The sequence below is a fragment of the Cuculus canorus genome, chromosome 12 (assembly GCF_017976375.1).
Source record: "Cuculus canorus isolate bCucCan1 chromosome 12, bCucCan1.pri, whole genome shotgun sequence".
In the NCBI taxonomy this organism is placed as follows: domain Eukaryota; kingdom Metazoa; phylum Chordata; class Aves; order Cuculiformes; family Cuculidae; genus Cuculus; species Cuculus canorus.
This window is the reverse complement of record NC_071412.1, coordinates 8218853-8240417: the sequence shown is the minus strand read 5'-3', so window position 1 is coordinate 8240417 and position 21565 is coordinate 8218853. Positions and strand designations below refer to the sequence as shown.

The 21565-nt window shown below is 47.5% G+C and overlaps 4 protein-coding genes across 7 annotated transcripts in view; 2 read left to right on the top strand and 2 right to left on the bottom strand.

The window, feature by feature from the left end:
• Positions 1 to 7178, top strand: part of ABHD2 (abhydrolase domain containing 2, acylglycerol lipase) — a 38985-nt gene extending 31807 nt beyond the window's left edge. For all 3 annotated transcript variants that reach the window (XM_054078074.1, XM_054078072.1, XM_054078073.1), the window contains exons 7-11: positions 876 to 968; positions 2642 to 2752; positions 3160 to 3229; positions 4092 to 4176; positions 5210 to 7178. In XM_054078074.1, coding sequence (XP_053934049.1) covers positions 876 to 968; positions 2642 to 2752; positions 3160 to 3229; positions 4092 to 4176; positions 5210 to 5406 — 556 coding nt within the window. In that variant the 3' untranslated portion in view covers positions 5407 to 7178. The remainder of the gene's footprint in view (positions 1 to 875; positions 969 to 2641; positions 2753 to 3159; positions 3230 to 4091; positions 4177 to 5209) is intronic.
• MFGE8 (milk fat globule EGF and factor V/VIII domain containing) overlaps positions 1 to 21565 on the bottom strand; it is a 115514-nt gene that overhangs the window by 52183 nt on the left and 41766 nt on the right. The gene's annotated exons all lie outside the window — the stretch shown is intronic.
• Positions 11701 to 21565, top strand: part of FANCI (FA complementation group I) — a 37532-nt gene continuing 27667 nt past the window's right edge. Inside the window, exon 1 of the mRNA XM_054078063.1 lies at positions 11701 to 13220. The gene's annotated coding sequence lies outside the window, so the exon portion shown is untranslated. The remainder of the gene's footprint in view (positions 13221 to 21565) is intronic.
• Positions 13320 to 20400, bottom strand: RLBP1 (retinaldehyde binding protein 1). Of its 2 annotated transcripts, none has more exons than XM_054078083.1 (8): positions 20094 to 20400; positions 19242 to 19285; positions 18803 to 18958; positions 18342 to 18543; positions 17054 to 17232; positions 16268 to 16426; positions 15503 to 15613; positions 13320 to 15392 (listed from the first exon to the last, which is right to left on the bottom strand). In XM_054078083.1, the coding sequence occupies exons 2-8, from the start codon at positions 19251 to 19253 to the stop codon at positions 15234 to 15236; spliced, it is 978 nt and encodes a 325-aa protein (XP_053934058.1). In that variant the 5' UTR covers positions 19254 to 19285; positions 20094 to 20400; the 3' UTR covers positions 13320 to 15233. The 2 variants fall into 2 exon arrangements, with proteins under 2 accessions (XP_053934058.1, XP_053934059.1); XM_054078084.1 differs by having other exon boundaries at positions 13333 to 15392; positions 18830 to 18958; positions 20094 to 20395.

Below are 21565 nucleotides of genomic sequence, written 5' to 3'. Positions count from 1 at the left end.
AGATAAGTTATTTAAAAAGAAGATCCATACTCCAGTATGGCATACTACAAGAAAACATAGTTTGCTTTTGCTCTGGTAGATGATTTGCAAGTCATGCTGGATCTGCTGTAGCTTCCATGGTATGTTAATGTTTAAATGGTGGGAGTACTTCAGTAACTCTAACTGCTCCCAGCATTTTTGGACTGCTTGGTAAATGATAGTGTTTCCTCAGTAACAGCAAACCCTGCTAAGAGTAAAGCTATAACCTGCCCATGACCCTGCAGAGAGCGAAGGAGGGCTGGTATCTGGCAGAGCTCACAGAGTTCTGGATTACTTTAATTCTGTTTTAATGACAGATAAGCTGTGAAGTGCTATTCTGCTTTGAGAATAGGTGAAGCTTTCAACTCTGATGCCACTTGCAGCTGCAACTTGTGTCTATTCCTTGAGCTCCTACTAATGAAGCTAAAACAATAATAGTGCCTGCACATATTGGAAACATCTGCCCGAATCCTTGCCTCTGCAGAGCTGATGTACACAACAGACAACAGGGTTTTAATCCTTTCCTTGGCCGTCCCATTAGGTAAATTACATTCAACTTATGCAAAAGGATGCTGAAATCTTCTTGTCAGTGCTACAGATCTTGACTGATGGCTCTTAAATGCTCTGATCCAAACAGCTAATTGCATTGTGCAAAGTGAGACTGCAGATCTGTTTTCTGATACTACAAACTTCATCAAAGTGAAGTCATTTCCTGGGGAAGGTTAAGCTGTGACAGGGAAGGCCTGGAAATTTGTTTACATAGCCTCTAGGCTGCAATAAGAAGTTATGGTGTATTAATCTGATCTTTCAAGTTCTCCTTTAACTGCTTTGATTGTTCTGCATGCTGTTTTTTCTAGGGCGCAGGAAACCTTCATGCAATGGGATCAATGCAGAAGGTTTTATAACTTCCTCATGGCAGACAACATGAAGAAGATAATCCTTTCTCACAGGTATTGCAATACATCACTTTATACTGGTAGTATTGATTTGGTCAATTGCTGTATTGGATTTCTCTTCTTGGTCCTTTAAGGAAGACTCTTCAAAGATTATACATCAGTTCCTTGCTTGGTGGCCTTTAGGTAAACAAACAGTGAAAGGGAGCCTGTGTCAATAAAATATGCAAATAAGCTTTGGTGATCTTGCTAGAAGAAAGCAGGACTTGTCTTTTCCTTCTGAGCAGACTTGCTTAATGAATAAACAAGGATGTGCACAGGAAAACACTGTAATTGGGCTTCAAAGTAGAGTTTTCTGCATCTGTTTCACTTCTAGCCAAAGAATTCCCTATTGAAGGAACGTCTTGTTCTGCCATCTACCTGAGGTAGGGTGAATCTTCTGCATCTGCTATATGGGGCTGCTGCTTATTAAATAAGCAAATAGTCCAACTGTAGTTCTGGCTTGTAGCTGTTCCTCTAGAAAGAGAATGTAGCCAGCAAAATACTTAGTGTTGCTCTTTCAGGAGTGCAAGTGAACTTGTAGGATCGCTGTGGTGCTGTTGTGATCTGTGGTGCTTGTGTAACAAAGGAATGTGTGTTAAGCAGGTGACATAGACAATGCTGTTGCTTTGTTGATCACAAGTTCTCTGGATATTTTTTTGTAGGGCAATAAATGTGTAAGTACCTCATGTGTGCATATTTGAAGTTACTTGACTTGAGGGAAAAGGAGGATCCATTCCAATTAAGATCGTGTGTCACTTGCAAAGTTCTGGTTTGTTGTTTACACTCCTGTGCAGTGTGAAAAACTTGTAGAAGGAATTAGGGCAGTTGACCTGTAGGATGATCCACATAATTAATTCCAGATCGACAAATATTTAGGCAACTTGACAGATTTAACATGTCAAGTTGGGTAAGCCCCCATTAAAAACCACTTAAATTCATAACCCAGAAAAAGCCAATGCTGGTTAAAGGCCAGTCTGTTAAGTAAACTTTTTTCCATAATCATTTCTGCTCCAAGGCAACTCCCCCAAATCAAATCTAGTTTCCTTCTTCCTCTGCCCTGCGGCTCTCTCTGAAAGGGAATAAAAAACCCTTTCCAACTTGTGGCTTTTGTTCTGTTTGTTAGGGGAGCAGTTTGTTCTGGTAGAGAAATGCATCCTCTCCTGGGGGCCATAACTCATTATGACAAGTGTCCATAATAAATAACTTTCTGCAAAGATAATGCCCCAAGTCATTTCTGCTGTGTGAGCTGGCGTAGTATCTGCACTGAGGAAACTTGAGGACCAGATGGTAAAGGAGATGCTATGCCCAGAACTGCTAGTGCTCTCACCCAAGCCACCTAAAAGCTTGGTCTGAAGCCAAAGGACCCTCCCTGTAACTGAGCCTCTGTTCCAAATATCCTTAGCGTTGTCTGTTCTGGGAAGATTCTTTCTAGAGGCAGCTCATGCAGTTTTTCCCGTATAACAGGGAAACACCTTTTTGTATCAAGAGGCTGCTAGGGTTTCTGTTAAGCCTTGCTGCAAAGGGAGGTGGACAAATAAGCTGTACTTGTTCCCCAAAAATCCTCATGTATATGTAGACCACTTCTATTCTTATCTTATCAGACTTGGTAGACTTAGTTGTCCTTGAACAGGTCATGGCTTTGCTGCTCTGATGCTATTTGGATGTTTTTCTTGTTGTTACTCTTTCAGGCATGTTCTTTTTGGAGATAATGTGAAGAAGCCACAAAGCCTGTCAGATGCTGATCTGAGCAAACTCTATACAGCAACATCCCTTATGCAGATTGATGATAACGTTATGAGGTATGAAGGGTGATTCTCTGATACTATGTAGATGTCTGAAAAATAACTGTGGTGGGTTTGTGTTTGAAAAGGCTTTCAGATAAAGGTGAACAAGATGTAACTTTTTCTTTATTCCATGCATACAGTTACTTAAGCGAAATGGGATACTCTAAAAGAAACGTGAAGGCTGCTCAGCTTGCATGTTTGATTTGCCCATGCTATCACTGTACTTGAGTAAGCACAGAAAGCTTAAAGGCATGTGCTGCTGAAGGTGGGATTTGTGGGGAAACCTGGGTAGGAAAAAAGCATTTTCCATGAAAATTGGGGTGGCATTCCCATCTCTGCATGTGTCCTTACTCGGAAGGAAGAGTCACGTGATAATTAGTTTTTCTCTAGCAGCAGATAATTACAGTTTTTCTCTATTTCAGGAAGTTCCACGGCTACAGTTCCCTGAAGGAATATTATGAAGAGGAAAGCTGCCTGCATTACTTGCAGAAAGTAAGTTTCTTCTCCTGCAGTAGAAACTTCTCTTCTACCTCCATTTTTCTACAGGAGAGAATGCATTGTGATGTCTCTTGTTGATACCTAAACAGAAGTGTCTTAGCTGAGATTTTCAGAAATAATCGGGCACAGTATATTGGAGTGGGATTTCAGTTCTTGGTACCTCTAATAATGGGGCTAAATGCTCTGGGCTCTTAGTAGTTTCTCTCTGACAGGTACTAGCACCCCAGGAATCTAGATAAAACCACACATTCAGCTGAACTGCTCTGAATGTATGATGATAAAGTGGGAAGTGGGTGGTAGCATAGAGCCTGCATTTTCAAGGACGGAAGACTTGCCAAAGACTGGAAGAGACCTGGGATGCTATCTGGCGGGCAGATTCTTAGCAGACTAAAGTTTTGCAGAAGTGGAACTGGAATATTAATTCCTCCTTGGCTTTACTGAGCCAGGGGATGGAGATGGTCCAAGGGAGTTTCCTGGACTTGAACCAAGGTGTCTGTAACAGAGCTGGTGCTAGCCACCTGATTTGCAAAGCAATACAGAGCAAAAAAGGGTGTAGATATTTGAATGCTGAGAATGGGGAAGATCTGTGACTCAATCTGTATTTGCTCTGTTGCACCACTGCCCCTGTTGTACAATTAAGTTGGAAAAATAAATAAGTGCTGCAAAGTACTCCATTGGTGAAAAGCCACCAGTCTTAAATTTTGGCGTTCTGCTTTTGTGATGCCTCTCCAGGTACAGGGCAGTTCTGAAAGATGTCTTAAGTGCAGCTAAGATACCTTTACAGTTGGTAGACTGAAATTTAAATACTAACCCCTTACTGTGTTTTTTTCCTTTCCTGCCATGTTTCTTGATGCAGATCTATGTTCCTCTTTTGTTGGTAAATGCTGCTGATGACCCACTTGTGCATGAGAGTCTTCTATCAATTCCAAGATCTCTTTCAGGTGTGTTGAAGCAGATTGCTCCAGCTGTGTATTTGTGTACCTGCAGCTTAGTTATCACATTATGATCCATGATTTCAAAGCAGCTTGACTTGCCTCCTTACATCTTTAATCCTGTGCGAGGTGTACTAAGCCTCTTTAAATCATTAGTTGCGAGAACTAACAAGGTTAACCTTGACCAGGAAGAACTTGAGTCCTTTCAGGCACCTTAGGCTGTTTTGGGTTGTGTCGATAGCCAGTAGGTTACATTCTGGAGTGGAAAAAAACTATTCCTTGTGTCTTCATTCCTCATTAAGATTTAGTAGAAAGGTGGGCTGTTACAGTGATAGTCTTCATCAAGTACAGATGAACAGCACCTTTGCCTATCAAGAGCAGGAGGGAGGGGGCGCACATGATATCTCTGTTATGTGGTACTGAACTAGGATCTCTCCCTTGACGGAGTTCTGTGAGCTGTCTATCTTCAGCCAAAAAAAAGGCAAATTACCTTTAAAAGATCAGAAGAGGGAGTTGGCTGCTGCTTTATCACACAAATAGCAGGTGGAGGGAGGTACTTGGGGTTCATTCTTTTCCTGATTAAAAGCTACGAACAGAATTTATCTACAGCTGCTTCAGACAGAAGCAAGCACGGGGTTTTCTCACTGTGCATGGAACAAAGTGGCTGACATACTGTAAAGAGCTTTGGTGCAGCTTGACATTATTCAAACAGTCCTAGTCCCGGTGTAGAAGTTCAATGTTCTCTCTTTAAAGCAAATGAGCATTCTTATGACAGTACCTGCATTGCCATAAGGGCCCAGCCAGCAGCACTTCTTTGGGCAATGTTCTTGTGCTGCCTGGGATTGGTTCCTGCAGATTGTCCTGATCTGTGAGGCAGTAAGGTTATGTGCTTTGCCTTCAAAGTAGCCATAGCCTTTGTCTGTGTGTTTCCTACATGTTATTGCTCCTTTAGTTCAAATAGCTGATCACAGCTTAAGATGGTTTCATTCTCAGCTCTAAGTTGTTAACTTTCTGGAACTTTGTGCCTCCTTTTGTTTTACAGAGAAACGGGAAAATGTCATGCATGTGCTGCCCCTTCATGGAGGCCACCTGGGATTTTTTGAGGGGTCTGTACTATTCCCAGAACCTCTTACCTGGATGGATAAGCTTGTGGTACAGTATGCCAATGCCATCTGCCAGTGGGAGAAGACAAAGTCTCAATGCTCGGACACAGAGCAGGCTGTATCTGGCCAGGAGTAATTGACCCAAAGACTCTGGATCACTTCAGTTTATCTCCACCTTGGGAACATTTTGTTCCCTAACCTGCTGCTTCAGGTTTCCATTCTCCTTGATATTCTGTGGCTGGGGTTTGATCACAATGTTTTCTTCCAAAGTGGAATTAAAGCTGAGGTTAATATCTGGTCAGAGCATCTTTGTGTAGTCACTTGGGTTTGTAATTTACTGCTCTGTTATAAGAATTAGGTTGCCGACTGTGACTTGTTACAGGGTTATTGAGCTCAAGACTGCTTGCTTAATATAGCAGAAGCTTCAAATGTCAATCTCTTTACCTGCTGGTCAAAAACTCGATCTGCAGCATTTGTTTAGGTGCAGATGACAGGGTAACTATGACTCTATTCTCCTCTGTCCCAGTGCTGGGAGTGCCCTGTACCAAGCCACAATCCAGTGAGTGGTTCAGTCTGTAACCCACTAAAATGTGGCTTGGAAAAACATGTTTGACTGCAAGTGGAGTTCCAGCCTTGCACCATCCCAAGAGAAGCCTTTTAGTTCCTAGGAATGCACACTTAACACAAGTGAATGAGTTTAAAAATATGTAAATCTTCCATGCCTTGGTTATCTGTGGATTGGGGCGTCTTTATACTGAGACTCCAAGTAGAGAAATGCTGTAGGCTGGTAATACTGGTTAATGTTTCTATGTAAACGTATTCTCACACCAAGACCAGATCAGTCACATTCTTGTCATTTTTGCCTTTTGAAAAGTAGTGTTCTTTTTAGTACCAGATTATTTTGTTTGACTTAGGACTTTTTAAAGCTGGCTCCAGCTTCCAAATGGAGACCAGTGATTAAGAATCTGCAGGATCTTTCTGTGAGCTCAATCTGTTTTTAAGAATATTTCATGGAGCATTGTATACTCTGTTAGGGTTTAATTTTTGGGAGGGCAGAAGAGGGTATCTATTTAGACTTACTCCTCTTATGTCAGGATGAATCATACCAGAATTCTTCCCCTGAGCTTTCAAAGCATCAAATGGTTTTCAGACACTTGACTTGCCTTACAGTTGATGGGGGACTGGATATCTCTAGCTCTGTGCAACTACAATGATACCTTTGCATGACTAACTACTTCCATATTTATGTATACACTTTAGGATTACTGGCTCCAGTAAGACACTGGGCTCTTCCTCACTTGAATTCCTTTTCCACACCCAGGCATCCTCTTCTAATTACAATATGTGACGTGTGAAAGCTCACTGAAGGAAAGACGCCTACTCATTTGTGGGTTTCCCTCAAGTGACTGTTGTGGTCTCGTGCTGGGGTGGTTATTAAAGACTCTAATCTGTCCCCCGGAAGGAAAGTTGTCCTATGACAAGCTGGAGACTGAAACTTTGTAGTCAAAATATTTTAGTTTGTTCTGGCAGTATTGTCTCATTAATCCATCTTTAGGACTTCTTTATCACAGTGTCACCTTGTCAATTAGCACTTTATTGCTTCAGCATCGGTCTATGTTCCAGGCACTTTAGTTTATCACTTAAGGGCAAAACAAGTGGCAAGATTTCAGCCTGGCTATGTAGGGGAAGCCTTCTGGACTACCCTATCCCTGAACCTTTCAGTAGGCTGGAGAAATGGGGGTTTGTTTTGGTAAAGCAATAACTAAATATTGTAGCAAAGGTGTGTTATCATATCAGGAAATTCTTTTCATTTGCCTTAGGCCAGACACCTTGGTGTGTTACGATGAACTATGGCTACCTGCACATTCTCATTATTAGTAAATCCAGGTTTCCTTTCCGCCCTCCCCCCTCAAAGAAAAGATGTTGACCAAGTAAAATGCAAGACTTGGCCATGCTTGTGACTGTTCCTTAAGAACTGTTTTCGGGCATCAGTTTCCAGGGATATTCTTAGCTGATGGATATCTTGTCTCTGTTATTCTTTTATACATGCTGCATCTGTATATCACTAAAATCTGTCATAAAAGACACTTCAGGTTTTTGCTTAAGTGTTCGTATGTTATTGGATATGACTTAAATACCTTCTCTCACCAACAGAAGTGGAGTGTAAACAATGCTCATACACCTCAAATAGATATAGTATAAAATAGGGCATGTAGGGTAATTTTTTATCTCCAGTGGGTTACAACTCTAGAAGTGCTTTGACTTCCATAGTCTATTGCAGCTGTGGTTTATACACAGGTCATGGCTGTCTGCCTTGAGAAAATGAAACTGCCCTTCCTGTGCTTAATTTGTCTTTCCTCAGTCCAGCTTTACTGCGCTGAGTATCAACTTCAGACAGCTCTAAAGGGACAGAAGTTGTCCTTGGTAACAATACTGATGTTGAAGTGACCCAATATGTGGATACTGATGAAAGGTCAGTGTGCATCTGTCCTTCTTTGAGAGCAAAATATTGGCCTTCCTCAACCTGAGAGCCCTATCAAAAGCAGGGGCTCTCTGCCCAAATCCTGAAGTGGCTGAAACTCTACCTTCCTTCCAAGGACCCCAGACTGGCAGAGCAAGACACTTTTTGACTGGCTAGAACATGAAAGTCAAGAGGGTAAGAACTGCCTGGGAAAGGTTAGTGCTGAGGCCAAGGAAGTGTTTTGCCTCTGCTTCTTGGCCATGTCATGCCAGTCCCTCTGAAAGCAGAGCTTTGTCCTGGGAAGCTTTTTCTTGGAAAAAAAAATTCCTCGTATTTTGTAAAGATCATTCCTGACAGACAGGGATTTCAAATGTTTTTTCTGTTTCTGAAGTATGAAAAAGCTACCTTATCAAGTGTACCTTCATTTCAAACTGATTTCACTACAACAGATGGCCAGTCAGTCAATGACCCATTTTGAAGCCAGTCTCCTAAAATGAGGTGAGCAACTGGGCGGTGTTCAGAGCAGCAGGAGCTGTGATTTTGCATAGTCAAATAGAGGTGTTTTTTAAAAGTTGGAAAGCCTTTTCAAGGGATACTTCCTGCCCTGCAACCCAGGTCATCACACTTCAGAAGTGCCAATGCTGTGGACTTTCTGAAACTCACCTACAGAAGTAATGTGGGTTCTGTCTTGCTCCTTAGACCTGTTTTTGCACTTGCATCTACAGCTGTTCCAACCACTTGTGACCTAACCAACTAATTCTAGCCTGTTTGGGTGAGGGGAGCTTTTGTCATGGCTTGTTTGTGTGAGGCTTCTAAAGCCTGAGGTTGAGCTTGCTAAGCTTGTAGGTGGAAGCAGTGAGAAATCTGTTCTTCCCATCCCACTCAATTTGCTTCTTTCAAAGCAAGACTCAAGGTGTCAGACTTGCAGTAGTAGCTTAGAGATCTTAGGAAGTGGGAAATCATGTAGCAGTATGTTATCTAAATGGAATCCTGTATTAAATCTTGCTTCTGACAGTGAATGGCAACTGACACCTGGTGCGAGTACCCCAAGATCCATGGGATTTTGTCCAGTTACTAATTAGAGATAGTACTTTCTCCCACAATAAGACAATACTAGTCTTGTGATGTAGGCAGGTGTTCTTCATTTGCCCAGTGAACTTGACCTTAAATGCAATCTGAAATTTTAAGTCTTCTCTTGTCAAGACATGAGGTTTTTGAAGTGTGCACTTCTGTGTCATTGCATTGTAGTCTGATAGTGCAGTTCAAGGTTACAGAATGATGAATCTGTGTTTAGTTTCAAACTGAGATTAGAAAACGCATTGGCAGAGCTCTTCTACAGGTAGTCTTGTGTGGTATACGCACCTCTTCCCATCACTGGATGCAAGTAGCTCTTGAACATAAATCCTAAGGACACTCGGTCAGATAGCAAGTTACAGAACTATTACTGTTTGATGGTAAGGCTGGTCCAACCATCACCTTTGTCGGTGTCCAGAGAGGTCTGAAGCTTACGGGTGGGACTTGCTCTTACTGAACACAAGGAGCTTGCAACTTCCACTAGATCCAATGTGCTAGCTTTTTTTATGGTCCTTTGGTTAGCTTCTAAATTGAAAGTGTTCTTGGATGGGTCTGGCAGTGTTGTAGCTGCACTGTAAAGACAGGTACTCGAACTTCCGTGCAGTCTTTTACTGAGTGTTTTTCTCTAGTTCCTGTTTATGAAGATATAGGTTACAAAGACAGGATGTTAAGCAGATGTTGGGATCTATTAGCTCTATTACTGAATTTAGCCAAGCTACTTGTGTCTCATCTGTCCTGGGTCTGTCACAAGTTCCTACACCACAGCCCTTTCGATATGTGGTTCCTTCCTTGGTTTTTTCTCCTCCTACCTTGACATCTCCTTCAGTGACATATCTAGAGACTTCCATAACAGCTCTGTCAGCTTTTGGGGCTTTGCTTCTTAGTAAATGAGTTTTCAGATGCTAGGTAGCAAGACAGCTCTGGCAATGCACACTCTACAAGTGTGCTGACTTAAAGGACTTCTGTGGGCAGTCTACAACTAACTTCGGTATGTTAAGGCTTAAAATAATATACATAAGAGGTAGATCATTTTCAGCACTCTGCTTCTCTAGCAGAAGGGATTGAGTCATAGGAAGGGGATTTGGTTTGCTTAATATGTGACTTGTTACCTTCCAGTCCCGAAGTTCTTGTGTCTGTCACCTCTTCAGCAGCATAGCTGGAGGTAGATTGCCTAAGTGACCACATCTCAACAGTAAAAGCAGAGAGTAGTAACTTTGGGATTTAATTGCCAAACAGTTGAGTCACCAGAGTTGCTTCCAAGTTTTTCTAGAAATACCATGCCTGTCTGAAGTGTATTGAAATTCTTCATAGCCTTTTTCAAGGAGATCAGAAAAAGCCCTAGCCTTGTGTTGCATGTGAAAGTCATTTGTTGTGAAGAACATCTTGTTTCTGGCTTGAGTCTTGTTCCATATGTCCTTATTCCTTTGGTAGGTAAGTTGGTTCGGTAGGTCCTGGAGCCACAGATGCTCAAAGCAGTATCTCATGGCTTCTAGGTGAATAGCAAGCAGCTCTTGTTAGTGTGAGGACTTGCTAAGTTTTCTCACAGCAACAGTGCCCAAAGGAAGGGGTGCCTTGTAACTGTACCCCTTTTATTGCTGGGAGTGTCTGTTCTACTGGCCTGGACTTTCTCAGCTTTTAGAGGGGAGTTTAGGTATAAGTGCCATCAGTGAGTCAAAGCAGTTGCCAGCTTCCCGTGCTGTGATGGAAGGGTTTCTGGATTTATCTCGAACAGTTATATTTTGGACATCTGTTTTCTTGGTTTTGCTGGTTAATCAATGGACACAAATATTGCAATCCAGGGCAGCATTTATCAGGTTGGATCTACTGGTGTTGAACAGCCTTTTCCAAGTCTCTCTTGATACTCTCTAAAGCTCCAGTCCCACAGCCAGTAAAGGCTATGTCCTTTCTTCTCACCAAATGGCCTTGTCTAACCCTGGTTTTAATGCCAGTAAGGAGTCTGATCCCACAAGGTGGCACTACACAACCTTTTTGCTTTTGTCTGAATGATGGGCTCACCTTGTCTATCTCTGCTCATGCAAGAGCTTTAATTAGGTACCATACTTTCTTCTAGGACTTCCACTATGGCTCTACTGGGATGTTGACCCTTCTCATGGCTCCTGATAATTGGGAAATCTTAAGAAAAAAAAAAAAATCTGAACAAAACCCACTTGTGTTTGATAGAACCAAACCCTACTGCTTAACCGAAGTGAGCAGTGTTCCAAACGAACTCGTTTGCTCATTGTGTTATTTGACAGCTCAACCATAATTCCCAGTGATGGATCACTAGACTTTCTTCTTGAGAAAGCATAACCTCTTTTTCTGAAAATTCTAAAGTGAAGAGGTGTGTGGAGAGACCTGTGCCCGTCTTGCTTTGTCCATGCAGGTGTGTTGGAACAGGCTGAGTGACTGCCAGTGTTCTTGGTGAGAAGTTTACTATGAAAATAGTTTAAAATTGGCAAAATGATACTCTGGAACCATTTCTAAATGCTGCCCTGAAAGATTTGTATACTGAGACACCCTCCCTGCCATGTTCTGAGTCAGATTCTCTGGAGCTGACAGCTGCAGGGGAGATGATTTGCAACTAGCAATGCAATTTTTCTATATCTGCTGATGTTTACCTTTAAAATTATATATAAATATATAAAACAGCATCTTTGATTTTTCTTTAATTTTTATTCTTGTGTGGTGTAAAATGAAGGTCATTGAAAAACAAAATGTAATTTTGTTATCTTTGATTCAGTGGGATTTCTTTATTTAAAAATAAAGGACTTGTTGAAGTCAGTGCTTCATGTAGTGACTGTGTGGTGTCATTGGGTGGTGAAGTCCAGCTGTCACTCTTGACAGACAAAGCAGCCATGCTTTCTTACTTGCTTCATCTGTGGTGGGCAGAGGATCATCTGGGGGGACACATTGAGCTGACAGGGTTGATTAAAGCACAACTGGGTATCTGAAGGTGTTCACTTGGTTATGAGGTTTGGTTTAGTTAAAGGAGGAGCAAGAGCCCCAGTCCTTACATGTGAATTGATATTACTGTTCACCAGTGCTGTGTCTAATCAAAGACTGCCTTGGGGGTAGGCTGCCCTCATATTCCTGTGGTATGCACCAAGGTAGAAGCTGGCTTGCTGTTCCCTCATTTCCAGACAGGACAACCTTTGTCAGTAACTCCTCTTTCATAAACTCTGGTGCTGCCTCTCTGGCACACATGTGCCACTGGCTCTTCTAGGGATAGATGCAAGATACCTCTTAATTGTTCTAGGAAATGTGAATGAACTCTTCCTCTGTGGGCAAAGTCTCAAGCTTGCACTCCTTCCTGTCCACACTCCTGTGGGGGGGAGGACAAGAGGGGTGGCAGTGCTGGGGGTATCTTCTCTCCCTTCCACTTCTTTCAGCAGTTGCAACTTCCATGCCCACATTTCACAGACAGCTTTCAGCAGACAGCAGAGCTGGAATGAGGGTCAAGTAGATACCTAGAGCCCCTGTGCGGTCGTATTGAGCAGCGCATGGGGTGGTGTGCCAGCTTCTACCACCACTGTCATGTCCAGCTGGAGCCTTATTGTGCCTCTATTATTCCAGAGTGGATCAATGACAGAGCTGCTACAGAAGCCTTCAGTAGGAAGTCAGTCTTAATTCCTGCTATATAGAGGAGCACCTCCAGCAGTTGCCCTGGCTCTCGGGTCTGCTGGGACCCCACATTGTAGCTAAATAAGGGGGTGTAGCACCTCCTGAGCAGAGGTGTGTGGCTTTCTCAGCAGCTGTCAGAGGCTGGCAGCTCAGCCTTGCTGAGTTCCAGCTTAGGAATGTAGCTGTGAGGTGACTTTCTTTTCTCTCCTTTTCTCCTTTAAAGCATGTGACACAAGTGTGAGTGATGCTCAAGCCTTTCCTAGTTGTGTTTTGTCCTTAATGCCTTTGTGATAGAGAATAGGGGTGGCATAATTTTTAAAATGCCTTCCCTGAAACTACTAAAGAAGGGCTATTTTTGGCAGCCGACAAGAGCGGGTTGTGGTGGTCCTGTGTCAGCCCCCAAGATTACAGGGTTGCAAGCTGAAGAAATTCTCCAGAGTCAGATCTACAGCTGCGCCAGGACTAGGACCTGAAGCAGGAGGGAGGGCTTAGCTGTGGCCCCTCATACAGCACGTGGAAGGCCTCCCATCTGGATGATTGCCTCCCTGGAGCATGTATCAAAGCTTTTGGCTCACGTGTATCTGCAGAAATCATCATCTGTTGTTTTTCCCTTTTTGAGAGCAAGTGGATTTCCTAATCTTTCGGCTGCTGGCAGAAGAAAAGCACAACAGCTCTTACCAGGGCACAGAAAAACTCTGCCTAAAGCACAACTTGACGGACACTAAGAGCTTCTTGGGGTGTGTGTTTTTTACCTACAGACCAAGCGAGAGGGATGCAGAGGGTAACGGAGACTGGTAAGCCATCCGGGTAGCTGGGCTGGGCCAGGGCTGCTGTTGTTATTCCTCTGTAATGAAAGTTGTTCTTTGGAAGGCAGTGTTTCAGGCTCTATCTCTTGTTTATTGGTCGTTGCAATTTAGGTGTTAGATCTACTTCAAAACTCCTTCTTTGCTTGGTCAGAGTCACTCTGGGGGGAAGCTGAGGCCAGCATGGATCATGCTCCCTGTGCTGACAGCTGTGCTGTTCTCCCTCTCAACATCAAAACAAGCTACTGGCAGCTCCCAAGAGCTGTGAGTGTCCCAGTCCAAGAGGCAGCAATGTGGTGCTCCCATCTGTGCATACTAGGGGTGTGTGTATGTGATTGTCTTATTCTGTTTTTATAAGTCAGCTGCAATTGCTCTGTCTCCCAAGCAAGCTGCGCTGTTATGTTTGCACTGGCCTGATGGTTGTAGGGTTGTTGCACATGGTTTCCTTGGGACAGCTCCAGATGCTTCCCAGCCCCATGAAGAGCACTGTATAGTGAGGAGCCAAACACAGCAGAGATGCCTTTTGCTCTCCCTCTGGGCTCTTGCACAAGGCTGGCACAGCCTCAGGCCTGGGACTTGCCATGCATGGACCAGCTGTGCTGCTGAGGCCAGGGAAAACAGATTTTACCCCAGTAGCCTCTGCCCAGACAGACCCCATCCTCCCCACAGCTTCACAGCCGACATCCTGTTTGGTTTGAGCCTGGGCCAGTGCCCTGATGAACGCGGCTCTTGTCAGCACCCTCCACCTCAGCTGGCTTCGGGGACGGGGGGGTCTGGTCCTCTGCTTGGCTGATGAAAGGCTCCCGTGTGTAGCTGCAGAGCTGGGAGGGAGGGGAGATGGGGCGCTATGGGGGACCAGCTTTATGGAGAAGGTAACCTGGGCAGAGACCAGTGTCTTGCTCCTCTCCAAGCCCTACTACTCACCAAGGGAGGAGAAGACAGTCTGGAAATGAGTATCTGATCAGCTTCTTGGAGGAGGCGCCTGGCTCATGAACCAGAACAGATTGCCTTCTCTGGGACAGTTACTTCTGCCTCCTTCCTCCCCACCCTGGTCCTGCTGACTCCACATTAGCAAGGGCAAATTAGCATTAGCATCCAGAGCAGCTCCTTTGCTGGGCAAGGACCCTCTTCTAATGTCTATTATGGCTTTTGGTGGGGCTTTCCTGACTAAGCACACTCTCACAGTGTGGTGCTAGGAGAAACAACTGTGCTGAGGCTTTTAAAGGATTTATGACAGTGTATTCTGCTTGTCTTTCACTGTCCTGCAGCTAAAATCCATCTCCTACTTAGTGGCTGCTGCAATCTCTGTTCCTCCTCCTTGTCCACCTGGCTGAGCAGGAATTAGACAGAGACAGCTCTGCCTGGACTCCTGTTCAGGTTCTTGTGTGCATCTTCTGGGCTGTTTCCTCTTTTCTGGGTAGAGCAGAAGACTGACAATTCAGGGTCCTCGCTCGGGCACGGCTGGGGCTCATTCTGGGATGCATGGAGGATGGAGACCGGTGGTTCCTTGGTTCCTGTCTCAAAGGGCAGTCAGTGATGGGGGAACAGGGGTCTCCTGCCAAGCACTGACACTCCTGGCTTCCTTAAAAACAGCAGCACAGCCAGCACCTGTGCCCAAAAACCTGCACCCCTGTTCCTTGCCACATGCCACAAGGGACCTTGGAGCTCTGCTGTTAAACACTTTATTTCTCCCTCCTGTAGCCCTCCCTTCCCAGAGCAGATGCTCTCCAGTCCTCCCACCGCAGTTCCAGGGCATGATGTGGGAGAGGGCTGGTGATATCCTTTCTCTGCTGGCTCCCGAGGGAAGGATGCTCTGCCCAGGAGGAACAGAGCTGCCAGGCAGCCCGCTGCCAGGTTTGGGGAAGGGAGGGACAGGCGCGGAGTAACACGCCCAGAGGGCCTCATCACGAGCAGTCATTCAACCAAAGCTACTGTATGGAGGTGGTTAAGGTTAGGGAGCCACCTCTGATCCTATTTTACAGGGAAGAGGGTGCAGACCCCAGTTTAGAGAGCCGTGTCTTCAGCCTCGATGCGGGGCCCAAAGAGCTTCTCTGCGGTTGCTTTGCCATCGTACTTGGGCAGGTTGCCACCAAAGTCTGCTGGCAAGATGTCAGCGTCAATCTCCTGGTAGAAGGACTCCAGCTCCTCCCCGTGCACAAAGACCTGGGAGAAGACAGAAGCAACGCTCAGCAGAGGACCTGGGTGACTCTTTCCATCTGATCTGTTTCACCCAGGGAAGCGTCTCTGCCTCCAAGTCCCTTTTTCACACTCACCCTCTCCAGCAGTTTGCTCTTCAGGAATGGTTTGACCACATTGTAGGTGGTGGTGAAGTACCAAGGCTGGTGGATGAAGTGGACAGCCTTGAATCGCGCTGGGAAAGAGTCCTAGGATCCCAAACGCAGACACAGATGGTTACAGACAGTGGCTGCCCACGTGGAGCTGGGCAGGCAGCAATGGGCACCCCAGAACTGCCACAGATCTCTCCCAATCTCCCCTTCTCTCTTTGATGCCCTTTTTTTGTTTTGACTCAGAGGATCAGCCATCCCAGCCCTGGGAGCACCAGGGTAGCTGAAGAGCCTCCCAGATGGTTCATTGCTCCCACTCCATGAGAAGGACCACAACTCTGCAGCATTCCTTCCCTGGAAAGAGCCAAGTGTCTTTAGTCTCTGGTCCAAGGGCAGAAATCCTGGAGAGCCTGTGAGTGTCTGTCCAGCCTGGACTGGGCTGAGGGTGGTGAGGAAAGGCCTCCAGGCCACGCTGTAGGATGCTGCAAGGAGTAGTGAGTACTGCTTCTGGTTGGCCATCTGAGAGGGCAGGGAGCTGGAGCTGGGAAAATAGGATCCATCTTGCAGGATTTAGCCAATTAGCTGGCAAGGGAAGGAGCATGTGACAGGGAGCAGCCTCTCCATGATGCTTTCTTATGGTGCCAGTGGGGTGGCAATCCCAAACCCTACGAGCCTGCCTTCACCCTTCTTTGAGCTCTCTGATCCTCCAAGGACTTGCTCTGCCTCTGCTGGATGCAGACTTTGCCACCTCACCTGCAGCATGTCCACCATCTTCTTGAGCTCAGAGGGTTTGATCCCTGATGCCTGCTGCATGGTAAAGCCTTTGAAATTCTCAATGATGCAGAACCCATTGATCTGAGTCTCCTCATTTTCCAGCAGCTTTTCCAAGATAACACAATAGGCACGAAGGATCTGATGGAGAGACAACAGGTCTGGTATTAGGTCTCACCTCCCACAGACCCCAACAGGTTCCCAGGAAGAGTCCCATGGAGAGTTAGCCAGGATCTGCTTGAATCTAGCCTGCTTATTGCAGCCATCCCCAGGAGTTAAGAGCAGGAAAGGCATTTCAGGGGATGCTCAACAACCACCAGGTGGGTACATCTCAGTTCTGTATCAATATGTTGCCACCAAATTCAGAACTGAGCAGAAAATGCAGCCTGGAGAAGTTGTATGTTACGTGTCTGGAGACCTCTTTGCCAAGAAGTCCTTTCTGTGCCTTGTGCCTCAGTTTCCTCCTCTGCCCTGCAGGTCCCTCATTTCTAAAGCACCTTGATTTAATGTCACAATGCCTTTCTTCACCCTGTGTTACCTGGGCTGGAGGATGCATGCCCTGAATTTGTCCTGAAGCCTGCACCACGCCAAGGGGAAGGAAGGGGAACCCTTTGGGATGGACCATGCCTTCCCAGGCTCCCTGGAAGAATAAATACCAAGGACTACAGATTTGTTTCAACCCAGATGGCTGGAGACTGCGTGTGGACATATGTACACGTGTGTGTGAGCGATGCAGTGCTCAGATGTGCCGAGCAGGACTGGGCTGACCTCATCGAAGGTGATCTCCTCATAATCCCAGTTCTCGATGTTGAAGAGCATCACTACCCGGCCGTGCTTGTCTCTGCTGGCCAGGATGCCGGGGTAGCCAGCTTCAATGGTGCTGCGCACGGCCTCAGGGGTCAGGTTGTCGAAAAGCTCAGGATACTGCTGGCGGAAGTTTACGTAGCCTGGAGAGAGGTAGAAATTGGGGAGGACAACTGCTGCTCGCCCTGCCTCGGGAAACCAAGACAGTGCTGGGGGAGCCACCAGAGACAGGACAGGCTGGCGATGGTGAGATGTCAGTCCTGAGCCCGATTGCTGTGAACTAGCGGTGCCCAGAGTCCGTGTGGGTCAGGTCTTCTCCAGCAAACAGGGTGAGAGCTTCTCAGTCCTGGCCCCAGCACGCTCATTATTCTCCTCATGGCAGGGGCTGCCCATGCCTGCTTTCTCTCCAGCACCTCAATGACCATATAAAGTAATTTTTCCCCTCATTTCCCCTTTCCCTTTCCTCCCTGTTTGGGTGACATCCCCCAGCTCCCCTCCCTTGGCACCCTGCGGGCACAGAATAAGGAATCTCATCCTGGGAAAATGCAGGCAAACAAAACCTCTGTCTGGAAGCCAGCGCTGATAATTACAACTCATTATCCCCCAAGCTGACACAAAGAAGAGCAGAGCTGGAGCCAGGCAGGTCCCCACTGGTGGCCATACCCCAGGCTGCCCTTCCCCTCCATCCTTTTGGGTCACCCCCAGTGTGGGGAGGGGCTGCCACAAGCTCCCCAACCCTTGAGGGGTCACGGGGTGCTGAGCTTGCCAAGCACCATTCACAGAACCATCAGGGTGGGTGCAGGAGCAGCTCCTTACGGGGGTACAGAGGGGTGTGTATGGGGCATGTGTAGGGCATAGGGTTCTTGAGGGGATGTGGCCCAATCCATCTGGATTTGCTGCACAAAGGAGACAGCATTCCAATGCCAAACACATTTGGTTTTTTCCATTTTGTTCAGTAAATTACTAAGGAAGAGGAATGTCCTGGCTTTGTGGGAAGACTGGCATCCTTATTTATTTCCCTCCCCATCCCAACTCTTTCCCCTGTACCCTGAGCCCACATTTATCTATTTATCCTTTCTTTTCTATTTATTTATCTATTTTTCTATTTATCCTTTCTTCTCATTTCCTTCCCATGCTCTGCCAGGACAGCCTGGACTGAGCAGCTGGGAGGCTCTGGTACAGAGCTGGGAGCTGCCAGGGGGATGAATAACTCTGTCCTCACATGGTGTCACAGCCCAGGACCCCTCCCCACCTTTCAGCAGGTCATAGGCCCTGTGGACATCAAACTTGCGAGCGCGGATGAAGCGGAGGAAGAAGGAGTCGTCCTTCCCCTGCACCTTCTCGGCCACCGCCTTGCACACCTCCTCGCTGCCTGCCCGCTCCTGCACCAGCTCCCGCAGCGCCTTCACTGCCACCTCCCTCTGCTCCTCTGTCTCGTTCAGCTCATCCTTCGCCTGGGGGGAAGCAGGGAGAGGGTCCAGATCAGCAATGCCCTCTGCACCCCTAAAACCCTCCAGGGTTTATTTAGGCACCCTAAAGCTGGAGGGGTGCAGTGATGCTCCTTGCAGCATCCTGGCGCAGGGAGCGCAGGGTCACCCAGCTCCCCTACTCGGAGACCCCTTGGGATAAGTGCATCCCACCCCACAAGGCAAGACCCCAGCACAGGTCTCCTCCGGTCCCTGGGAAGGAGCAGAATCGCTGGGCCATGCTTGCCTCCCCACTCCCTGTGGCCACCCTCACCTTCTGCAGGGTGTGCGGGGGGATCTTCTCACATCTCCCGAAAACAGGGCCATGGTCCTTGGTTGTCAGGCGCTCCAGCTTGGTGCGCAGGGCCTGCTCCTCCTCTGAGACGATGCGAAACGTGCCCGTCTGGGAATGAGAGAGGGTTTGGGGTCTCCCCAGCCAGCCCCCCAACTCCCTGCCCCACTGCTGCTCTGCTGGGATGGGGAGCGATGAGGAAGGGCAGAGTCTCCATGCCTGCACCCGAGCGGATGCAATTGGATGGGAACGGGCTGCATTGCCACCCAGGCTCCCCACCACGGACTGAGAGCAGCGGTGGGCTGAGGAGCGCATGGAGAGTGCCCCATCCTGGCACTGCAGGGAGGAGATGCTCAGAGCTCAGGGGACGGAGCGGCTTAGGGGCAGTACTCACAACCGCAGACATGTTGTCCTCTGTCCTTCGTCAGCCACAAGACACTGGGAAAGGGAAGGAGGAATCAGCAGTGGTGGGGATCCCGACAGCCTCCACAGCCCCTCTGTGCCCCATCCACTGCCCTTCTTGCTCAGCTGGGGACGCTGCAACTGTCCTCATCTCCATCACTACTGCCTACATCTCTGCCTGCCTGCTGGAGGCTGAGCAGCTTTGAGAATCACCAGAGGTGTTTGTAAAAGCAGCTCAAAAATGTGGGTATTGATCGTCTGACATCTTAATTCTTCTTTTTGCCTGGCTCTGCCTGTTGCTGGAGGTTGGGACCCCCAACCCCATGATCTCACCCGGTGCCATTTCACCTCAGACCATCCTCATAAGGGCAGAGGTGAGGCCCCAGCTTTGGCCAGGTGGGCAGCTGGCTCATGATTTTACTGTACTTTATTTTTACTGCCTCACTATCCCTAAGGTGTTTCCCAAATCCTTGCTGCTCCAGCCCAGAGCTGGTCACCAGCTTCAAAGTTGCACAGCAAACCTCTCAGCATCTTTCTGATGCTTTCTAGGTGAAACACCTAGTTCCCACACTTGAGGACGAGGAAAACTGCCTTCATCCTCCCTCCAGCACCTGCCCCTGCCAGGCTGTAGCACCGGCTCCAAGCCTAGGCTGTGTGAGGGATGCTTGGCTTCTGCTCCCCCACTTCCTAGTGGCATCTTCTTCCTTGCCAGGGAAGCGATGGGCATCCGCTTTTTCCAGGAATCAAAAGCAATCCCACCCTTGGAGGTGCGAGGTTAAGGGAGGGATGGATTACAGTCTCTCATGCAAAGTTAATTTGGATGGGAAAAGCCCCAGGTACTCACCAAGGAAAGGAAAACCTGAACTGTCCACAGCAGGTCAGCGCACGGGGCAGAGATGGACACGCAGGCAGCGAGGCCAGAGTGGAGCAAGAAGAAAGCTGAGCGAAAGCTTTGTAGAGTCACCGGGTTGGGATTAGACCGTCACAAGGCATCAACTCACTGCAGCTTTGTAATTAAATCAGTACAACCCAGGGAAGAAACCCCATTAAAACATTACAAAAGGCAGCTGAGGAGAGGGAAGGAGGGAGCTGGGGCTCCGCTGGCCGGCCGCAGCGTGTGTGGAGGGGCGGGCTGGGATGCCGGACCCGATTAACGAAGTATAAAAGCTTCTCGTTGTGTAACTCGCTCATTAGCGCGGGGCAGGGGCAGAGGAGGCGATGGGCAGCCTGCCATCGCAGCCCAGTCCCCTGCGGAGAGCGGGCCATGTCTCTTTCCCCGCTTCTGCCCTGAGAAGCCTGGCAAGGTCCTGTTGTGAATTATCCTGTGTGGACAGGGTCCAGCTGCAGGTACAGTTCCACAGCAGAGGATGCTCCCAGGCCTGGCATCTCCTGGAGTTCTCCAGCTCCTCCCCAATGAGGCCACCCAAACCAACATCCATACATCGCGTCTTTTACCTTTCAAAATTAAAAAGCACATGAGCAGATTTTTTTAATGGTACCCTAGAGTGATGGTTGCCTGCTTGGAGCTTTGGGAACTGGAACCCAGTCCACCCCTGAGGTGATGGTTGTGCACCCGCAAGGGAGGGAAGCCCTGGGATGCAGCAAGGACCATGCTGAGCCCACACATGGGTGCAGCAGGACAGCAAAATGAGGTCTTTTGGGGACATCTGCAGCCCAGCATGCTGAAGCCACGTGGAGCAGGGGAGCCTTTACAGCCTTAACTCTTTTTGGCTCCAGGTTTGCCGGAGGTGGGTGAAGACATGGTGAGGAAGGGGCTGTGCACGGCAGGAGAGGAGCTCGGCTGGGCTCTTAACACAATGGGGATTTTAGGGAGGTGGCAGGGCCGAGCTAAGCACCAGAGCAGGGGCTGAAGGGGCTTACACAAGGCATGTTTTGTAATGCCACCAGGATTTACGGATTTGATTTCCACAGGGCTGCCCTGCAAACAGAGCTGAGACCCCACTGTGAGGGAGGAAAGAGGGATGGAGGTGAAGAAGGCACGAGACTTCAGATGAAGGGCAGGGGGGAGAGGAAAGGAAAAATCTGCACCTGTGTCAAGATCCTGAGTGATGCCACCGTGGCCAGGGGCACCATGCATTGCTCTGCCTTGGAAACCTCCCAACCTCCCTGTTCTCTTCCCATGGCAGTCTTGGCTCCCACCTAGAGTTGTTGGATGTTTGTCTGCAGCCCAGCGAGCAAGATGGTGTGTAAGAGAGGGACATCATCAGTGCAGGGCTCCCAAACAGACCCAATGGCTCTGCGCAGGGGTGGCAGAGGGAACCTGTGCTGCCCTGGCCATCAAGATCACGGCAGATG

Excerpts from the sequence above, each read along its gene's own strand:
- RLBP1 (XM_054078083.1), bottom strand. Across the intron at positions 18,544-18,802 it reads TGGCCACAGGGAGTGGGGAG|GCGAAGGATGAGCTGAACGA; the intron begins GCAAGCATGGCC and ends GCTTCCCCCCAG. Across the intron at positions 16,427-17,053 it reads AGGAGATCACCTTCGATGAG|ATCCTTCGTGCCTATTGTGT; the intron begins GTCAGCCCAGTC and ends TCTCTCCATCAG.